At 62.6% G+C, this 21,239-nt stretch overlaps 1 protein-coding gene across 1 annotated transcript in view; it reads right to left on the bottom strand.

Annotated features, from left to right (window-relative positions):
• Window positions 1-1,737: 1,737 nt before the first annotated feature.
• CFAP77 (cilia and flagella associated protein 77) overlaps window positions 1,738-21,239 on the bottom strand; it is a 90,654-nt gene continuing 71,152 nt past the window's right edge. Inside the window, exon 6 of the mRNA XM_037492962.2 lies at window positions 1,738-2,416. Coding sequence (XP_037348859.1) covers window positions 2,294-2,416 — 123 coding nt within the window. The 3' untranslated portion in view covers window positions 1,738-2,293. The remainder of the gene's footprint in view (window positions 2,417-21,239) is intronic.

The raw sequence follows: 21,239 nt of genomic DNA on the forward strand, positions 1-21,239 counted from the left end.
CCCTGTGCAGCTCCTGCAGGAGACTCACGTGGGCCTCTGTAGTGGAGTCACAACTGGCCAGGGGGTAGAATGTTCTCCAGTGCCAGCCAGCAGGGAAAGAAGCAAGGGAGAGGCACACAGAACTTGCTCTGGGGACCGCCACCCACTACGTGGCATGTACTGGCTTGTGGTTAGGAGGACCTGGGTTGGAAAGCTAAGCAGGCCTCATCCCCACCCATCTTTCATTGAGAAATAGTTTTGGGGGGCGGGCTCTGGATATGCAGGGGACTGCTCAGTGGCTGGGCAGCTTGGTGGCCTGCTCATGGAGGGAATTCAGGCCTCCTTTAACATCTGCTTTCCATCTGCCAAGGGGGGTTGGCAGTGGAGGGAGGTCGACACATGATCCCCAAACCCCCCACCCCCGGAACCTCCAGGGGCTCTATGCTGGCTGGTGAAGGCAGGTAGAGGGACCCCAGTGTTGGGTGTGGACCCAGGCAGGCCGGCTCGAGTGAGTGAGGACAAACATTTGGCCAATCCGACAGGACACCCAGGGAAGAGGAGTCAGGCCGGAACCACACCCGGGACGTTGCAAAGCACAGATAATTAAGGAGGAGCAAGGGAGGACCCAGGCGGGGCGGGGGGTGGGGGGTGGGGTGGAGGCGGGGGAGGGCCAGCCTGAGACCAGAAGGCAGGGAGGGAGGCAAGAGCCAGGCGGTCTCCACGGCCTCCCGCTCTGACTGGCCAGCGGGTGGCGCTGTAGGACAGCAGCTGAGGGCCGTCAGCGCTCGTCCTGCCTGGCTGGGGAGCACCTGGAGGCTGGGGGCTCCAGAGGAGGCTGCGGGGGCTCCCCCGCACCTGACATACCCCGCTGCTGCAAGAGATGATAGATAAATGAGATTTGGCCTTTTTTGGCCAAATCAATATTTTCCCCTGGGCAGGCTCCCAGAAAAGCAGGCCTGGAGGGGTTGCTTACTTGGGGGGGGGCAGCTCTCTGGTCACCCCAGCAGCCCCTGCCCCACACCTCCACTCAGGTGGACTGTTTCTGGCCCTTGAGGAGACCCTGCCCCCAGGACACTCCCTTCCACCCCACAGAGGATCCCAGAGCCCAAACGTGGGCTTGTTTCAACTTATCTTTTCTCTTCTTGATGCGTCTGGACTGTCTCGTCCTTTGAGCACCCCTTCCTTGTCCCGCAGTCCCCCCAGTGTCGGGCTGCCCCCTCTTCAGGGGCATTAATTCATTAATAACAGGGAAGTAATACGTCATTTCGATCTGCTTCAGAGTGCCCGGCCCGTGCTGACTGGGCTGTCCCTGGACGTGTCCTGCCGAGCCGAGGGCGTGTGCCGTGGTGTCCGCTCCTGTCTTGCGGGGGAGGCACGGAGAGGTCAGGCCCCGCCCGAGCGCACACGGAAACCCCGCGGTGGAGCTGGGCATGCTCTCGCCGCCTGAGCGGCTACCTGACTCGTCTCAGGCCCCGTGGGTGCCCTGCTGTGCCTACCGCTGTGCTCCCCGAGTGCTGCGCTCCCCGAGGTCGCAAGTCCCCAGAGTGGCTCTGGCCGAGATGAATGGAGACGCTGGTTTCCCCCCCGGCTGGCGTCACGGGGGGATTTCAGGCCTCAGGACGGTGCTGCTGGGACCCTGGGGAAGCCGCCGCCTTCGGAGCCCCTGTGGGGCAGCAGCGTCATTTCAAGAGCTTGAGGTCGGCTCTGCAGTCATGATGGGGTTACCAGCTTCCACATAAAGACGCAAGAGGAGCATGAGCAGTAGCGTTTATGTCTCAAGTAGCTCAGTACACACGTGTGGGGAGAAGCCAAAGAACATGCAGGAAACCAAGGCAAGAGCTTGGCCCGGGAGATTGGCCTGCGCGTGCTCAGCCGGCCCAGCTGGGGGCGCTGTCCTCCTGAGGGGTGGCCAGGTGGGTCTGGGTGGGGAAGCCCACCTTGGTGCCCCGGATTGATGCCGGGGGAGGGGGAGAGGACCCCGTAAGGAGCCCCAGAGACAACTGGCTGGCGGGACAGGGCAGCGGGCATGGAGGGGGAGGCAGGCAGCAGCAGGCCGCTCTGTGAGGGCAGCAGACGCCTGGCCCTTAGCCTGGGGGCTGATGTCTGCCTTGCCAGGGTGCCCTGCGGGCGCAGGGTTGGAGGAGGCCCCAAGGTAGAGGGCCCCCGAGACTCAGGTCAGGTAGGGGTGGCTAAAAAAGGGGGGACTCTTAGCAAAATAACTAACCTGAGACCTGACTGTGAGGTCCTAGCCAGCGCAGGGCGTGCGTGGGCACGGGGCAGGGAGTGAGTCGGGGGGCTGTGTGGGGTCAGGGCCTCAGGGGTGGGTGTAGTTGCCCATCCGCAGGGTCCCCTGGCGCACGGGGTGCTCCTCCCGGAGGGCTTTGAGAGCTCGCTGGCGGTCGGCCTCGGTGGGGAACGTGTCAAGGTGGGCGCCCACCTGTGGACAGAGAGAGGACCTGGTCAGAGGGCGGGTGCCCGACAGCACGCTCCGAGGACTGCCCTTCACCCCTTTCCCGCTCCCTACTTCCATCCTGGGGCAATACTAAAAACAGCTGTGGGGGGCAGAACCGTGTGGGGGCCCTCCTGGTACTGAGGGGTCGGAAGCCCCAGGAGGGAGGCAGCGAGGGCCGCTGGAGGCGGGAGAACGTGCAGTAAGGGCGCCTCGCGGCAGCCACAGCCTCCTGGGGGCCTCCTGCTCCACATGCCGATTCACCACCCCTAAGAGCCCCAGCAGCCCCCTTCTCCGGGGACCCCCTGGTGCCCTCCGGGCTCCTTTACCCAAGTTGATTCACCCAAGGTTGATCCCAGCCCCTCCTGCCAGAGGCAGCAGGAGTCAGGGGCCCTCGCTCCAGCAGAGCCCTGGTCCCAGCACCGCTCCCCGCCGGAGGGGGCTTCTGCAGGGAGGGGCAGCGCAGAGCAGGAGCCTCCTGGTTACTAGTGTAAGCAGCCAAGACCCCGACCTGCCTGCCCGCTGCCCGCCCGGAGGTCCGGTGTGGGGGTGCCCTGTGGGTTTGCGGAGGACAGAGGCTGCCATGTCTCTGGGGCCAAGGGACGCAGGCTCTGGGATGGGCTTCTCAGATTCGCCTCAGAACCATCTGCGGCTGCTCTGACACAGGCAGAGCCCGGGCCCCGTCCCCAAATCCATCCACCAGGGCAGGGCCAGTAAGCTCAAGGCTTCCAAGACACACTTTATGTCCCTCTCGAGGGGTGCTTGACTGTCACACGGTGACCTGATGTTGCTGACACCCGGGTTCCCAGAGGCAGCTAGAGACGCCCCCAAGGCCTCCAGGAGCCGCCTGGGCCCATGCTGGCGGCGCCCCCTTAGGTCCCGTGGCTATGCCCAGTGGCTGGTGGCCTGTCACCTGAGTGTCTTCACAGGGCGCATAGGTCTGCTGTCCGCAACTCTGCCACACCCTCCCAGGCCCTTGGAGCGAGCTGAATGATGACCCCAAAAAGATATGTCCACGTCCCAACCCCTAGAGCCTGTGAACGTGACCCTCTTCGGGAAAGGGGTCTTTGCAGATGCCATCCAGTTGGGGATCTCAGGATGAGAACATCCTGGCTTATTCCGACGGCTCTGAGTCAGTCCCCCGACACGTGTCTTTCTGGAGACACTGGACACACGAGGAGGCCATGTGGGGAGAGCTGTGGTGGCCGCGGCCCGGGAGCCACCAGTGGGTGGGGAAGCAAGGAGGGGTTCTCCCCTGGAGCCTGGGAGGGGGCGCATCCCCCTGAAACCTTGATTTTGGCTTTATCACCTCCAGAACTGTTGGAGAGGCGATTTTTATTGGTTAAGTCACCAAGCGTGTGGCAATTTGTTCGCCTCGGGACACTGATCCAACTCTCCCGAGGCCCCCCCGGGGAACAGTTCGGCATGTGGGTGCCTGGGCGGTACAAATGGGGGTGGTGCTGATTTGGTGCTTGTGGTGGGGGCTGCTGATGGTGGTGTTAATAGTGGGTGGTATTGATCTGATGCTGGTGGGGGTGCTGATGGTGGGGGTGCTGCTGGTGGGGGGTGCTGCTACTGGTGGGGGTGCTGCTGGTGGGGGACTCAAAGCCCACTCTCATCTCCGGGAATCAGGTTAACACCAGCACACAGACGAGAGAAAACCCAGCTAAAAATTCTTTTTTGCGATCTCCCTTTACTTAGAAGCTTCAGTATGGAGGAAATACTCATCCATCCACCCATCTAAAAAATATTAAGCGGGCAGCACTCTGCCCACCTGGGCCTATGCAGGTGCTTCCTTTCACCAACTCTCTCCCTCCGCAGGGCAGCAGCCCCCTGCCTGCCCGCCTGTGCCCTGTACCTGCCGGGGCATCTCCTCACTGACCTCCCTCAGCGGAGGCCGCGCTCCTCAAGGCCGCCCGCCCGCAGCCGCGCAGGCCTCCTTCAGCAAACCTGGCCCTTTCGGGGCAGCTCGTCCTGCCCGCTGGGGTCTGTGAAGTGTCTTTACTGTCCTATCCCTTTCCTAATAAACCTGCTCTTTAATATAAAAAAAATTAAATTAAAAAATTAAAAATATTAAGCGGCTACTCTGTGCCCGAGGCAGCCAAGCGCTCACGCCTTCTGCTCGTGCACACGTTTCTGGTTCTCGCCGCTTCCTAAGGACGCGCCCGCGACCGCCCGCGCGTGTTCTGGCTTCACGACACGCTTAGCAGGGCGGGGGCTGCCGATGGGTCCCCACTGCACAGGCATCTGGAGGGACTGAGTCACCCAGGCAGATGGGGGAGCTGCAGAGGTGCCTGGCCTTGGAGCCTTGTCGGGCACCGCACTGCACCCCGGCACTGGTGTGGAGCCAGGCCTGCCGCTCGGCGGCGTGAGGTGTGCGTTTCTCACAAGCCTCAGAACACCCAGAGGCGTCCCAGTGCCACAGAGGGGCCCCCGGAGCCCTGGCAGGTGACGCGCCCGGCTCCCGGTCACCCAGTGAGCCAGGCCCGGACTCGGTGGGGTCTTTCCGAAAAGCCGGTTTCCCTTCTCAGGGGCTGGGAGGGGAGCCGGGGGGGCTCGCGCCTCCCAGACAGCAGCGGGGAGATGAAGAGCCTCATGACCGTGTGCGGTCCTGACCCCACGCCCCAGCCAGAGGATGAAGAGCTGTGGAGCAAGGAATTCCTGCCGCGCCGCTTCTAAATGAAGCCATCTGCGGCCTGTCTCCGCCTGCAGCCGGGAACGCGGTGGGCTTTGGCGGGAGATGGCTTTGCCTGGTGGAGCCGAGCCGCTCCGGGCCCGAGCAGGTAAATAAGAGGCCACCAGCAGCCCTAGGAGCCGCGGTCCTGCTTGAGGGGTGTCCAGAGGGCGCCCAGCAAGGCCCAGGGCGAGGCCCGCAGCGCCCCCTGCAGGATGGCGCGGCCCCTGTCACGCGCGTGTCCAGCCCCAGCAAGATCCGGGACCTGAAAAGGAATCCTGTCTGGGCCAGGGAGGGTCTCCCCAAGGGGCAGAGGGAGCTACCGGGAGCTGTTCTAGAGTCCAGGAGCCACCTGAGGTAGGGAGAATTGGGGCAAATTGGTGAAAATGAAAGCAAGTACTGGAATGCGGCCGAGGGCCAGGGAACGAGGGGCATGAGCAGTGCGTCATCTCAGGAGAGAGGTGGGTCGTCAGGGCTCTCCTGGGAACACCCCGCCCGCCCCCGGCAGCCTCAGCCTCTCTGCAGGAGGATGGGCAGGAGATTCGCAGGGAGCTGCGTTGGGAGGGAGCTTGGATGTCAGCGGGGACTCCCCAGCCACAGCTGGGGCCACTCCCCCAGGGGCTGTGAGCTGCCCCCGGGCTGGAGATGCTTGGAGTCCCTCTCCCAGGGGTCACCTGAGAGCACCCACGCTCGCCTGACCCCCTTGCAGTGAGTTAGCTTTTCCTTGGATTGATACCCCTGGTGGTAGCTCTGACATTGCATTAATTTTGCGGCTGACTTCATTTCTTCCTTCTTTCAGGCGACGCCCCTGTGCTGCTTCTGACATCTAGAGTCACCTGCTTAGCTAATTACCCCCCAGCCTTTCTTCCCCCCAATAATGACATTTACACGACAGCATTAACTGCTGCGTTTCCCTCTAAATCTTCTATCTCATCTCATGGATTGGGAGTCTCTTATTTTTATTCAATTCTCTTTTCATCTGTTTTCTGTCAAGTTTCTGTTTGTATTTCTTCTCTGGTCCTTAAGTTGTTTATAACTGTGCTTTTGCATTTTCAGGCCATTTTGTTGCTTACATTTGGGGCCGTTTCTAATTTAACTTGTAATTTAATCTGTGTGCCCGACCCTTTGGTGCTTGGTGAGCTCTTGCTGCTTCTGCTTGTGGCAGGGAATGAACTGAGGAGGAGGCGACCCGTGACCTGGGTGGGGTGAGATGCAGCCCCCGTCCTGCCATTTGCGTGTCTGTGGCCTGTGCGTGTCCACTGAGCACACCTGCCAGGCGCCGAGGGTACCGGGAGGCCAGCACCACACCATGGATTGGTCTATGATGGGTGTGCAAACTATTTTAAAAAGGTCCAGATTCTGTAAGAGCTTACAATACGAGACATCAACTCGTCCTTTGGGGCCAGAGAGGCTGTGGAGCTCACACACAAGCCAAGACTGACAGAGGGGCAGAGTGGAGATTAGAGGGAGCAGGGCCTCTGGGGGATTCTCGGAGGGGACCTCAAGGGCCGACCGACGCAGGGAAAGGCGCTCAGCTAGTGGGCTGGGGGGACTGCCTGCTCCGGAGGAGCCGGAGCCCCAGGCATCAGGCTGGGCCAATGGGAGCCCTGGGCTGGCCAGCAGAAGTGCCAGCTCTGTGCACAGCCGTGTGGGTGCCCGTCGGCCCAGCCACTCCCAGGCGGCGGCGTCAGCTCGGGCTGGGCCTGTGCCCGCCTGGAACTGACAAGTCCCAGTTGGCATATGTGCCCTGGAGAAGCTTCCAGAAATGCCTGCACGAGCCTCACTGAGCAGGATGATGTGGGCAGAGCTGTGCACTGGCCGACGGGGAGTGGGTAGACAGCAGGTGGTAGGGTCCACTGAGAATGCTGTGGACGCGCTGTGCCCCTCGGATCCCGCAGGGGTGCTGCTGGGCCTGGTGGCCACCAGCCACGTGTGGCTCTCGGGATTCCCAGCCACTGAAATGAAATTGATACGGAAGGCGGCCCCTCTGCTGCACGCGTCCCACCCCGAGTGCGGCAACCCCGCGGCCAGGGGCGCCTGCATCGGGCCGGGCGGGCCTAGCTCATGTTTCTGAGGCCCAGCGCGGCCCCGGTGCTCTCTGAGCGAACGCGTGTCAGTCTCAGGAACACGGCGCTGCATGAAAGAAACTTAATTCACAGGGTGGGCGGAAGGACGGCGCCATCTGTGGAAGCGTGCGGAGGTGCGAAGTGAGGGCTGGTTGCTCCAGCGGGCGCGAGGCTGGTACCACGGAGGGCGAGGAGGGGAGGGTGAACCCCGACCTGAGGGGGGACCTCAGGCAGGGAGGCGTCGCGAGTGGGAGCCAGAGGGGCTCCCCCACGTTTCCTCTTTTAAACACGTTTCCTCTTTTTAGCGTAAGTGGGAGGGATCAGACTGCACGTGGGGAGGCGCCTGGACGCCCCGCGGCCATCCAGAGGCCCCGCCACGCAGCTTGGGAGGCGTGACCGGGAGAATTTGTTTCTTCAGAAGTGACGCCAGTGATTGGGACGGGCTGGTGCCGGCTGCCCCCGGCTGGCTCCACTTCACTCGGCCTCTTCCCCGCGAAGCCCAAGGAAGCACCCCAGGCCGGCGCGGGAGAGGGCTGCTCCCTCTGGCCAGGTCCCTCTGCTTTCTTTTCCCTCCTCTGTCCTCACGACCCGCTCCTGCAGCTCGAGGCGCCGCGCAGGTGGGACCCAGGGCTCCGGCCGGCGGGAAGGCAGCGAGTAGGTCTCCTTCGCCCCTGTCCCCAGGGCCCCAGGCTGGCTGGCCCCGGAGGCGCCGGGCCTGTGCAGGCAGGTGTGTGTCCACAGCGGCCAGGAAGCAGCAACCCCCCGGACAAGTTTACAGGCTCCTGGGGTGGGGGTGGGGGTGTCCTGATCCCATCTTGCTTAAAGGGTAGCTGGGCCAACTGACCCCCACCCTGGGCCCTCAGCTGGACACCAGGCCTTCACCTGCCAAGTCTGGGGGCCAAGAGGGCAAAAGAAAGGATTTGAGAATAAATAGCCAGGTTGCAAAAAAAAAAAAAAAAAATCTGCCAAAGAGCTAAAAAAAAAAAAAATGACAGCTATAGAGCTTTTAGTTTTTCTCTTAAGTGACAACCGCTCCAGTGACCAGGAGGAGGGTTTTGCTTTGGAAGATGGAGAGGCTGTCTCCTCTAATGAGAGGGGCTGCCGCGCGCGGCTCAGTCCCAGGTTGGTCGTTCATGTCAGGCCGGGCAGCGGCAGGTCAGGGCGCGGCAGGATCCCGGGGCTCACAGGTGCCGCTGCCGAAGGGCTGGGCCTGGGCTCCGGTGTGGCCGCCGAAGGCCAAGGGATTCCCGAGGACGGCCTCCCCTGAGACATCTGGTCCCTGCACTGCTTTTCTGCTGCCGGCTCTGATTCCTCTGTGGCTCAGAGACAGACGGAGCAAGGACACGGACCGGCCCCTGCTGCGTCGTCAGAGGACATCCAAACTCCGGCCCAAGTGGCTGACATGGGGCCGCCAGGGGCCGGGCCAGGGAGGGGAGGCCTCGGCCCTCAAGGGGGACCAGGCAGCAGGCAGACTCAGGAAGGTTAAGTCATGGCCCAAGGAGACCCAGCTCCCAGAGGCGAAGTGGGCCCGGGGTCCAGGTCTCCTCCGCATGCCGACGGAGGGGCTCTCCTGGGGCAAACACCACCAGCCATCCAGGCCTCCAAAGGAGACTTGATTTGCTGCTTCTAGAAGCCAGGCCAGGATCTGTAGATCAGCCTCAAGATTAGCTAAGGTGGGTCAGCAGCTCTTGAGGTCGGTCGAGCCTGTCTGCTCCGTGCTGTGGGTATAAGAGCGAGGGGGATGCCTGGAGCTCCTGAAGACCCCCAGTCAGTGCCACTCGCTCGCCAGCTTGCAGACTTCACAGGCTTCTGGCAATGAGAGCCGTCATCCTGCATCCTGGGGAGTGGGACATGCCGGGCCTCCCCAGCACCCGAGACCTTTTCCACTTGTCACCCCTCCCTGCTCCACACACAGGGGTCTGGCGAGGCCCCGCTTCTGACTCAGGTGGCCGGATTGAAAAAAAAAAAGGACAAAACAGTTTTATTGAGATATAATTCACATACCATAAAATGCACCCATTTAAAGTGATTTATAGCACCGCAATCTAACTTTAGAATATTTTTATCACCCCCCAGTGAACCCTCAGTCCATGATCTGTGGCTCCCACCACCTCCCCCCGGCGCTGCTCCTGTTCGCATCTGTCCCTGCGGCTGTGTCCGGTGCCTTCCCCGTGACGGGGAGGCATTGCCGGTCGTGAGGTGCTGGCTTCTCTTGTCACCCCCACTGCAGCCGACGTTGGGGTTCACTCCCTTCCACTGCAGTGAGATTCACCGCGCGTGTGTCCGCGCTGTGCCCCCACTCACCAGCCCACGGCCGCGCCGTTGCCGTTGTCTGGCTGCTGTGAAGCGTGCTGCCGAGGGCCTCCTGTGCAAGTGTTTGCCTGGATCCCTCTTCTGCTGGGGATGGACCTCAGAGCGGGAGTGCTGGGTCACGTGGGAGCTCTAGGTTTAGCCTTTCTGGGAACTGCCACGTGTTTTCCAAAGAGGCTGCCCCATTTTTTATTCTCAGCAGTGAGGCGCGAGTGTTCCGAGTGTTTTCTACATCCTTGCAGACGCTTGGTTGGGGATGACGAGGATGATGATGTGACGGTGATGTGATGCGATGGTGATGGTGGGGTGAGGGAGGGACGATGATGAGGTGGCGAAGGCCGCCCTAGCTTGTGGGTGCAGAGTGTTCTTCATTGTGGGTTTGACTTGCCTCCCCCCAGTGGTGAGAGACGTGGAGCCCCTTCTCATGGCCTGACTGGAGGTTTGCGTACTGTCTCTGGGGGACTGTCTACTCATGGCCTTTACTCACTTAAAAATGGGACTGCTTACCATCACTGCTCGTCTTACCATTCGAGGCACAAAAGGCAAATTTTTTTTTTAAAGATTTGTTTTATTTTTATGCATACAAGAGCTGGGGTACAGGCCAGAGGTGCGGGGTGTGTGTGAGAAGATTCACCAGAGACAGAGTGGGGAACAGAACAGGCAGACTGACTGAAACACACTGCCGAGGGGAGCAGTGGGTGAGACAGGAGAGGTCTGCTGCGCCCTGTGGGTAGCTCCCTGGCTGGCAGGGAATCGAACTCGTGCTGCAGAGGCTGCGGACAGCTTCATAGGGTGGTGCTTAGCCCCTTGTGCCACCAGGGAGGCCCAAAAGTTTTAAATTTTGGTGATGTCCCATGTATCTATTCTTTAGGGGTTTTATTTTATTTCCTTTTATATAAATGTCATCTTAATGTAGCATGAAAAGAAAAGGATTTTTAGGGTACTTAGCACCTTAGTAAATGGCCCCCCAAGGCGTGGGTGGCACGGAAGGGCTTCATTTCACGGGTCGGCTCCATGGACAGTTGGTGGCGATGACCGTCTCCCCTTACAAAACACTCGGCTGGGTCCAGGCTCCTAACTGATTAGCAAGGTCCACCCAGGGCACGGGGTGGAGAGGGTGTGTGTCTTTGCCCCAAGAGATCCCAAGTCTCCCATGGTATCGAGGAAGACTCAGAACACCCAGGCGTTCTGTGCTCATCTGCCCTTAACTCGGCCCCTCTCTGGCTACCTTGGGCCCCGCACCTGGGATGCCCGTGGTCGGGAGCATGAACAGGAGCGCGGAGACCGAGAGCGGAGTGGAGAGGCCAGCAGGCGGCTGGCAAAGGAGCCAGATCCCCTGGAGTCTTGTTATTTATAGAGCAACCCAATTTGGCATGGGTGCGGGAACAAACAAGGAGTAGCACATGCTCTCATTGCCATCTCTGGGGAGGATAACGCGTGCGACTTTTTAAGAAATGGTTCTGCTTTTCAAAACCATTAGCCCCTGTGTAGGACGCAGAGGAGGGGCGGAAGCTCGCGGCGAGGCTGTCCGCGGCCCGGAGGAGGTGGCGTGGCCCCAGGAGGTCTTGAGTGCGGCCCTAACACTGCGCTCCCGGGTGGCCCCGGGTCCTCCCTCCGCCCGGCACGGCCATCCCTGGCCGGGCTGCTGCCCGTAGCCTCGGGAGTGGACCGGCCTCGGGTGGACGGGTTTCTTCCGTGCCTCCACGGGGCGGCCTGGAAGCAGCCTGGAAGCCATCGATCCATCCGGCATCTCGGCTCTGCGGCTTGGCTTCTCTTTGAAACCCCTCAGCCCAGGGAGGATGTCACGCTGGGTGTTGCGCAGGATCCAGATGCATGGCAGGGAGAGGAAGACCCCTTCCCACTTCCCGTCTCCATCTCGAAGCCCCCACCAGCCGGCACGTGCACGCGCGCACACACACACACTCACACACACGCACACCCGCGCACGCTCGCACCCCAGGATGCAAATGATAACTGCAGAGCTATCGCTTGTGAAGCTTGACAGAAAATAATGAGAAACACTAAATCTTTTATAAGGTCAACACTCGCCTTAGCCGAGCAGCTGTCAAACAAGAAAAGAATTTAGCGCCGGAGCCACGAAACTTCCATCGGCTCATTAAGCCCAACAGGGCCCGGGCCTGGCGTGGCGGAGGAGACGCCCGGCCTTCCGTTTTGTGTCAGTAATTTGCGGCGGAGGAGGCGAGAAGAAACAGCCAACGCCAAAGGGGCCCAGGGGCTGGCTGGGGAATCGTTAGCGAGCCAGGAGCGGCCTCCGCTCCTAATTGGAAGCATTGGGCATTATCAACGGAGGATTTGCCTTGGTTCCCTGACAGCTAGTGGGCCCAAAATGATCGCCCACTTGTCAGTGTAAAAGACCATTAAAAACAAACCATTTTGATTTAATTGGAGGCGGTGCACGTGGGGCCAGGTGAGGACGCGGTGGCCGCTCACCCAGGCTGCGCCCGCCCCTGCTGGTGGCCGGGGTGGGGGTGGGGCCGCCTGTGTTTTCCAGACTTTTTGCCTTTCAAAAACTGTCTGGGAGCGGAGCGAGTGGGAGACAGAACGAGACTTCACAGCAGCAGTGAGGGCTGTTTCCAGGGGGCTGTCAACAAACACAGTGACAAGCGGGCTGTGGGGGGGGTTCCCCCTTCTCAGAGTCCAGATGATGGGTGTCTGCTTGGTGCCATTCTTCTGGGGGGCGGCCCCAGGGGCGGGGGCTCAGCCTGCCAGCGGGCCAGGAGCCTCCCAGCCCACGCACCCCTCTCGAGGTGCCGGGTCCGCGTGGACACAGCAGAATGGAGCTTCCCTTTTTGTGAAGCTCTAGTGAGAGTGGGCGGCGCGGGCGGCGTGGGCGACACCTGGCTGCGAACCTGCAGCGTCTCAGAGAAGAGGCCACTTGCTGTAGATATTAACTTGTCCCCCTGATGGGCTCACCCAGCAGGGCGGGGCCTCCAAGCCCTCGGAGCCTCAACTCTCCGTAGCTCCTGGTCGGACGGTGCCTCCCTGCCTCCAGGGCCATGTGTTGGGCGTGTTAACTCAGCCTCCCACACCCCGTGGGCCCCTGATAAATATTAACTGGCGCTTGCCAGGTCTCAGGGAGGCCTAGAGATTTGAATATTAATCTCCCCCTCCCTTCCCGGGGCCGGGCTTCCATTTGCTGCCCGTTGCTTCCCTGACAAGACGCCACCAGCAGAGACACCACGCTGGAGGGGCAGCTAGGAGCTGGGGAGGCCCCCCAGACCCTTCCTGAGTGTGCGCCGTTCGTTTTGATGAAGGATCAGGCGGGGAGGAGACACCCGGTCCCCGCGCGCACCCAAGGCCAGCGCTCTGAGTTCCGCGGCTGCGCGCAGACAACGGGGATTCCTTAATTACTTTCTCTGGAAATGTACCTGGCGGTGCGTTCTCAGGTAGTGCAAAGCAGTTATGCAGGCACACGGTTCTTAGGCTGGCGGAGTCTTTGATTTTGTGCTCGGGTGCAAATTAAGTCCTTTGCCTGGCCATCCACACACTGCCCGCCAGCACCTTGGCGCTTGTCCACAGCAGCTGTCCCCGGCTCTGTGTTACTCCAGGGAAGCCGAGACATGCTCGGATGCCGCCAGTGGTCTGTGGCCCATTGGGTGGCTGCCTGTGGTGAGGGCTGGTGTTGCTTCCCCCTTTTTCTATTATTGGAATAACAAGCAAGAAGAATTTTTTCTGGTATCTTTTAGAAGAAACAGAACCTTCTGTAGCTGGTGAGGCCAGGCCTCTGAGTCACAAATAGGCATGGAAGATTTAAGTGTCTTCAAAACACTGAGAATATTGATGTCATATTCTGGACACTGGGGGCAATGTCAACAGGCAGGAGACCTTCAAAGGTCTTGGGGTAACTTTAACATTAGGGGCACCCAGTAGACACTAAACAAATCTTGGCTGGTTGGGTGGATGGATGATGGGTGGATGGTGGACGGATGCATGGATGGATGATGGATGAATGATGGATGGATGGATGATGGATGGATGATGGATGGATGGATGGATGGATGATGGATGGATGGATGATGGATGATGGGTGGATGGATGATGGATGGATGAGTGAGTGGGTGGGTAGGGGGACAGGTGGAAGGATGGATGGGCAGACGAGCAGAGGGTGGATGGGTGAATGGATGAGTGAGTTGGCTGGTGGGTGGGTGGGTAGGTGGATAGATGATTGGGTGGGCAGGTAGGTGAATGGATAGGTGGGTGGACATATGGACAGACATATGGATGGATGTACGGATGGGTGAAGGAACCCAAGTAAGACAGCAGAGCCCTTTGAAAGCACCTGAGATTCAAGCACCCTAAAGATCCTCCCTATCTGTTCCACTCATTGAACTTCTACACCGGAGTGGTGCCTTGTTTCTGTGGAGAGGTAGCCTCTGTCTTCTTCCAGGTGATCTGCAGAAACCTAATGAATTGCACATGCTGTGAAGTAAGACAGTCAAGGGTTGCATAAAGCAAAGATTTTTTGAAAAAGGTGTAGAGACACTAAGGTCGCTGAGTGGAACAGACTCAAACTCAGGTGGTTTCCGCCGCGCCAAGTAAGGGGGAGCCTGCTGCACCACACCCCCGCGTGTTTCCACGAGGGAAAGGGCCGAGGTGGAGCTGGATGACTAAGGTCACGGGCTTGAGATCAGACAGATCTAGCCCCCCGTCACATTCAAGCCATGTGGCCTCAGTTTCTCAAGCGCAGAGGGTCTTAATACCCACAGGGTCACTGCCTGGCCCCTGGGCCAGGGCCTGGCACGCAGAGGGCCCGCTCCAGGCACGGGGTGGCATTCAGACCCAGATGCAATGTCTCCCCAAAACTGCCCCCACAGAGGGGCTGCACAGAGACTCCTGTGTGGAACGATGCACAGATGGACACCTGCAACCGCAGCTTCGTTCAGAAACACGCACAGAGGCAGTTCGGGTGGATGACTCTGTAGTGGATGCAGGTGGAACAGGGCCGCCTGGCCAGTCCACAGTCACTGCAGTGCAGGGTCCAGCGTTCAGAGCTCTCTGCCCGAGGAGCAATCCAGGACCTGGGCGCCACCGAAGAAACAGTGCCTGCTTGTGTCTCTGCAGGGCTGCCCCTGAGAACGCGAGCGGCGGTTGCAGGGGCTCCTTCCGGAGGAGCCCAGCCAGCGGTGGGGAGAGCTGGGGAGAGGTAGACGGGCTGAACTTGAGAAAGGAGCTGCCACGGGCCCAACCGTGTTCCATGTCCATGTGTTGACACCCTGTCCCCCAGTGAGATGGTGGCCCCCTCCTGGGATAAGAGCCCTCCTTGGGGAGACCCCACGTGCCTGCTCCGTCTCTGCCTCGTGAGGACACTTCACCGGAGCCCGGCACCCAGGCCTGGGACTTGCAGCTCAGGAGCAGGCAGATGTCTGTTGTGTAAGCTGCCGAGCATGGGTCTGAGCAGAATTTTGGCTGTGGGGCCGTTTAGCAGACGAGAGCCTGGCCCGACAGGCTTCATACAGGAAACACGCGAGCAGGGATGAACAAGCACTTTGAACGATGCTGCGGAGGGGAGCTGGCTTGGGTCCAGGGAGCTGGGGCGCTGCCTGTTGGAAATGCAGGTTTGGCGGCGCCCAGAGCGGCTGGGTCAGCGTCCCGAGTGCCGTCCTCCGCCGGGGCCGGGCACAGCCACGCGCGGGGCCCTTCCACCGCAGGAACAGGTGTGAAGCCCTCTGGCCAGAGGGGCTGCTACCCCCAGGCCCTGCTAAGCGTGTCACATGCTTCACAGATGCGGACATGGAAGGGCCGGGGCTGCCTGGCGCCTGCAGCGGATCTGGCAGCTTCTGAGCCCCTCGGCTCTGTCCTCCTTCTGTGGCCCCATCTCTGCCACCCACCTTTGGATACAGCAGCAGGAGTCCTCCGTCGGGGTCGCTTCCCTCTTTAGCCTTGGGGCCAAACTGCAGTTTAACAGATGCTCAGGGGTCTTATCAAGGTCTATAGGCTTCCAGGGCCGTGGGAAATTCTGTTACTGCAAAGGCTTAAATCAGCCAGAGTGGGCAGGCCTGGCCACGACCCTCTGGACACCCATAAACACCGAGCTCCTGACCACACCATCCTTCCCGGGCCCCCACTTGGCCCCCCGCCCCAGCTGACCTCACGTGCGGGTCTCTCATGTCTGTTGGTTTCTCTAGGCCTGAGGCCAGCAGCAGCCAGCCAGGGGCCCGTCCCTGGCCTGCCCCGTGGTGGCCGTGAGCCTGAGGACACGACCGTAGTCTCCTGGCGCTGGTTCCGCCTACTGAGAGGCACACGCCGGGTTATTAGGAACATCATCATCAGTGAGGAGGACGGGCAGTGCCCCCGCCGGCCCCGAGGGCGGTGCCGTGATGAGTGTCCCGTCTTTGGCTCATCTTGCAGCCGTGGCCTCAGCTCAGGCCACCCACGTTGCTTTTGCTCCACTTTAAAGCACCATTTCCCAGGACGTCCTTGAGGAGAGGACAGGAAAACACCCCCATCGCCAGACTGTCTCCCCAGCGTGGGGCCTCCAATTCCAAGGGAGTCTGCAGCCCCCACCGGCCCTCGGGCCCGGGCCCCCGGTGAGCCCCCTGCCTCTCGTTCAGCTCACCTGCACGCGGCTCTGTGTGCCCGAGCCCTGGGCTTGCCCCAGTGAGTCATCTCAGGCTGCTGACCCGGAGACCAGGCCGTGGCCCCTGCAGGCCCTCGGGGGTCACAGGGTCATGGCGGTGCCTGGTGACGGCTGACCAGGGGCTGTAGAGACGAGGGCTCGGGGTAGGGAAGGCACTGCGGGGGCGGCAGGCGTTGCCCAGCTCCTCCTCAGGCCGGGGAGATTCTTGTTACGTCATCAAGGAATTATTCTTTTGGGGATCAGCTGAGAGGGGAAAGGGAGGGCCCCCCAAGGCCCCATCGATTCCCAAAATTCAACATGAGACTTTGGCTACTTCTGGCGATTAGAAATAGATGCTGATGTCAAGGCGGGCAGTCACCTCCATTTCCTGGTTCATTTTCAACACAAAGTTTGAAATACCTTCCCCAGGGGGAGGAGAGTTTTCTGGGTTAAACCGAAAATCCCCAGGTGCTGAAGGAGGGGGGCACAGCCACACCGGGGGCCCAGGACTCCCGCCGTGACGCCCGGTGCCTCCTCTGTGACCATCTCAGGGGCCTCTGGGCCGCCCTCCACCTGCCCCCCCCCGCCCCCTCCCGCCCCCCCCCAACCCCAGCTCTGCACTGGGCTTGCCCTAGTGAGAGCAGGTGCCGGAAATTCTGTGTCTCGGGCGCCAGGTTACGTAAAACCAGTTAAGGTGCCGCCTTTGTTTCCTCAGCAAGTCGGCTCTCCTGCATGCAGGTCGGATTTGTAATGGGGGTTTCTGTATTTCGGGGAGCCATGTCAATGGCACCAGGGCCCCTGAGTCGCTCTTCAGGCGGTTCTGCGCTGACCCATCCGCCCCAGCTGGCTGCCCCTCTCGCCGCAGGGGCGAGTCTCCCTCGATGCCACAGAGCAGCGGGATCCTCAGACGCTCGCCGGTGGGGGTGGGGGCTGGGGGGCTGGACTCTGCCCTTCCCCGGGGGTGGCGGGGGTGACGTGGGGCTGGCGACCCCTGCATGAGAGCCCCCATCTTTACGATCCCTCCAGCCCTCTGGGGAGGCGGCCATGCGGGTGGAGGGGCCAGACAGGCGCCGGGGCTAACAGGGTCCACTTCCCGCCAGCTGTGATCTGAGGCGGCTTCGTGGGGGGAGAAAAGCCTTTTCTTAGGTTCGGCAGCTCTCGCTCATCGGCGGCGTCTCCGGTGTCACCGTTGGCTGCCGCCCGAGTCCCCCGTCTCCTGTTCTGGGGGCACCGGGGCTCAGGAGACAGCACAGGGTTACTCTTCCCAAAGAGGGGGTGCTAGTCCCGCGCTCGGGGCACAAGCCGTAAACCAAGCCGTGGGCGAGGCCGTTGCTCTAAGCAGGGCGCCCAATCCTAAGCCGAACCAACAGCCGCCGGCTCGCGGGACGCCAGCGCTGCCCGTGAAGAGGCCGCGCCCGCCTGGTGGCCACGGAGCCCCAGCACGGGCCCAGCCCTCGTTGGACTCGGGGTCCCTGGTTCCAGCACCCGGCTGGACTCGACAGCCGCTTGGGGGCCGGGGTGGGCCCCGCCTTCACCTGGGCGGGAGCCGCCGCTGGGGGCGGGGGGCGTCTGTGAGCCGTGGGGAGAGCGGGCCGGGCCGGGCGGCACCAGGTTCAAGCACCCAGGAAAGGGGGGCCCCGCCCTTTGAAAACATGTTTTAGACACAGCCTCGTGGGTTCCGCGGACGTTCCGTGTGTGGCCCGATGTCCCCCAACCACAGGACGCGTCCCGGGAGCTGCGCCCGTGGCAGTCGTGTCTGCCGTCGCCGAGGTCGTCACACGCCCCCCGACAACCCTCACCCCGGGCGCGTGCAGGGCGGCCTAGTGCTGCTCGGAAGGGGGCGCCCCCATCCCCAGGTTGCCGCCACCACTCCGGGGACCCCTCCTGGACATGTGTTCCTAGCACCGATGCCCGTGGGGCTGGACGGGCCCCTCCACCCACGCCGCTCCCGGGGCACGGCGCCTTCGCCCCCGAGTCGCTAAGTCACACGCGCACATGGGCTGGACCGTCCTTGCCTGCGTCTACACTTCACCCTGCGAGCCCCCAGCCGCTCCCTCGGGCACCCACCTCTCGCCCCGCTGCCGGTGCCCCATCTGACTCACCCACATGTTTTGGGGAGTCTTATCGCCCGCAGCCTTTTCCGAGGACGGATAAACCGTCTGCTTTCCTGGCTGCTGTCAGGCCCCGGCTGCCCGGCCGGGTCTCTTGGGAGCAGAAGGGACGCGTGACGCGTGGTGGGCCGGCTGGGGCGGCCCCCGTCTGGGAAGGCCCGGGGGTTCCAGTGAAAGGCACGTGGCCGGGTGGGATCTCAGGCTGTGGATGCTGGACACCACGGGGCGGAGCTTCCCAGACCCCGGTCTGGCTGTCCCCTGCGCAGCTGCCGGTCCGCCCATCTGTCTGTGTCCACCTCGCGCCTGGCCGACGCACAGGTGCCCTGAGACAAGCTCCATGAATAGCCAGGAGTAGGGTGGACCGGACGGCTGGTCACCAGGACCCTCGCCGTACCCCCCCACCGTGACCTGACAGGGCGAGGCCTCCGCCTGACGTGTCCTCGGAAGGTCTTCCCAGCATGGGGCAGGCAGGCAACAGAGAGTGGCGGGGCCACCACCGAGCCCAGCCTGGCCGCCCTGGATATGCCTCTTGCATCCCTGCCCCGCCCCGCGGGGGCCAAGCCCTGCCCTTAGCCCCGGCCCCCTGCCGTGGCCCCCCAGCCGGAGAGCTCCCTGCTTGGGTGGGAGGCCAGGCGTGGTGCAGGTCCCGGCCTGGAGAACCCGAGGGCGGGCAAGGCTGTTCCCGTGATGGTTCAGTCTGGGCTTGGGGTCTGCCGCGGCCCCCTGCCGTGGGGCCCCTGACCTGTGACCTTCGCATGAAGGAATCGCAGGTGGGGAGAGACCCTCAAGCACGACTCCGCCCCCTCATTCTCAGACAGGAAACTGGGGCCTAGCGGGGCTTGGGGGCACCCAGAGCCGCCTCAGCGCCGCCGCCCCTCCAGGCAGATGCGGACCAGGAGGGGCCTGTGGGGTGCGGGCAGCTCCTGCCGGCTCTTCCCCGCGGCTCCTCCCTGGGGCCGCCCGCAGGGCCGGAGTGGAGCCAGCCTGCCTGGACCCGCCCCGGCAGCGGCCGCCGCCCCTGCCTGCTGCTTTCCCGTGTGGAAGGTGTTTAATTATTTCTGACAGAGTTCAGCGTCGACATCTGTTCGCGGGGGGAGAGTCCATTTAGGTTATCCATCACCGTGACAGGTTCAACTTTTTTGGAAGCGCTGTTTCCCTTCATAATGGGGCTGGGTGGGGCGGTGGGGGCGGCGGATCCGCGGAGACACGAGGCACAAAGGCCCGCGGGGCCTCGGGCGGGGTGGACGCGGCGGACAGCGCTGACCCGAGGGGCTGGCCCACCGGCCCTGCTGAGACTGGACCCGCGGGTGGGGGCAGGGGAGGCGCCTGCACTGCGCCCCCTGCTCGGGGCCTGCTCCTCCTCCCTCCATTAGTTCCTTTACTCTGCAGACGCCCCGCGCGCCCTGGGCCCCAGGACACGGGAGACGTGTGGGCTGGGCGTGTGGTCTCACGGACACCGGGGAGGCAGAGCAGAAGCGCCAAGTGAGTGACCACATCGGCCTGTCGCTGGTGGCTTCAGTGGCCGGGAGGCAGCTCAGGGCGGGGCTGGGACGTGAGGGAGCCCCTCGGGGGAGCACAGCCCAGCCATCCGGAGACGGGGCCTCTCGCCAGCCCTGGGCTGTCAGGGGCCGCTGCTCACAGGGCAACCTCGGTGTCCGCATCAGTGGACGGGCACCCCAGGCCTCTGCGCTAACGTGCGTCCACACCTGGCCAGCGCCTTGCAGCCCCTTCTGCGCCGTCATGTCTCACACGAGGGATGAGCCGCCCAGCAGCGGGTCTCTGCCCCAGGGTCTCTGCCTGCGGACCAGCCTGCTCGGGGGGATCCTGCAGCTGAACCTCCCCACAACGGGGGAAACACCCAGGAACCCGGGGCTCACGTTGACGCCCCTGAGGGATGCAGCCAGAGACTGGTCCCGGCCCCGCCCCACCCCAAGGGCCACACAGCCCTCACCGCCTGGCGTCCGCAGGGAGCAGGATGCCGCTCTGAGGAGGACGTGAGGACACACGTCAGTGGCCAGTGTCCGACGCTGAATCACAGGCAGTGACGAGGGAGGCCGCCGCTCACGCGGGGCCTCGTGACAGCCGGAGGCCGGAAGGGCTGGGCAGCCGGCACAGATCCCCTCAGGAAAACAGAAACTCACGTGTTTGTGTCTGCATTTGAGCCCTGACTGTGGCTCAGGCCCCAGGGCACCTTGCTGAGGGGGGCTCTGGCAGGGGGGCTGGAGTTAGCAGGTGGGGTGCTGGAGGCGGGAGGGATCCTCCCTGGCTCCGCTGGGGGAGGCCAGCAAGCCCCCCTTTGTCCATTGCCTGGGAGCTTCGGGGAGTTCTAAGTGGACGCAAGGGGGCAGAGGGGCTGGGAGTGGGCGCTGCAGAGCAGAGCACCTGGGGGCACCCAGTGTGTGGGAACCAATGGGCCCTCCATCCCAATGACGTCTGTGCCCCCAAGGACAGGATGTCGGGTTGCCCGGGGAGGAAGGCAGAGGAGGCCCGGCAGAAAGGGGAGCCAGGGACAGTGAGGCAGAAGCGGGAAGAAGGACGAGGTTTAAAAGGCAGGACATGGAGAGGGAAACAGTGAGGGGTGGGGCGGCAGGGCAGCGCCTCGGTGACCCCGCGGCTCCCGAGCGGCCGGTCATGTCCACGTGCTCGGCGGCACAGCTGACGGGCAGCGGGGCGGATGGCCGCTGACATGTGCTGACGGGGGCCACTGGGCAGGACCGAGAGGCCGCGCGGGGGGCAGGCGGCTGCTCCGGGAGCTCAGCAGCCTGTTCGATTTCATTAGGCTCAGGCGGGCACCGGCCCCTTCACTGTCTACACCACGGCGTAGCTCGGCGCAGCGGCGGCCGGACCAGGAACAGCGCTGCACAGCTGCGTCCCGGCCAGGTGTGCCCTTGCTGCCCCCAGAAGGACTGGCTGGGCCCGCATTGTTCCCCCATCACCCCAAAGCCACTGTCCCCAAATCTCCCGGTCCCCATCCTCTGTATCGCCCCAGATCTCGCGTTGTCCCCCCACCCCCAAGAGCTGCGGAAAGGAATCTCTATTTGGGGGCTCCAGGGCCACTGGGCCCAGTTACGAG

The sequence above is a fragment of the Talpa occidentalis genome, unplaced genomic scaffold, assembly GCF_014898055.3.
Source record: "Talpa occidentalis isolate TD23 unplaced genomic scaffold, MPIMG_talOcc4v2.1 talOcc4.7, whole genome shotgun sequence".
NCBI classification, from domain to species: domain Eukaryota; kingdom Metazoa; phylum Chordata; class Mammalia; order Eulipotyphla; family Talpidae; genus Talpa; species Talpa occidentalis.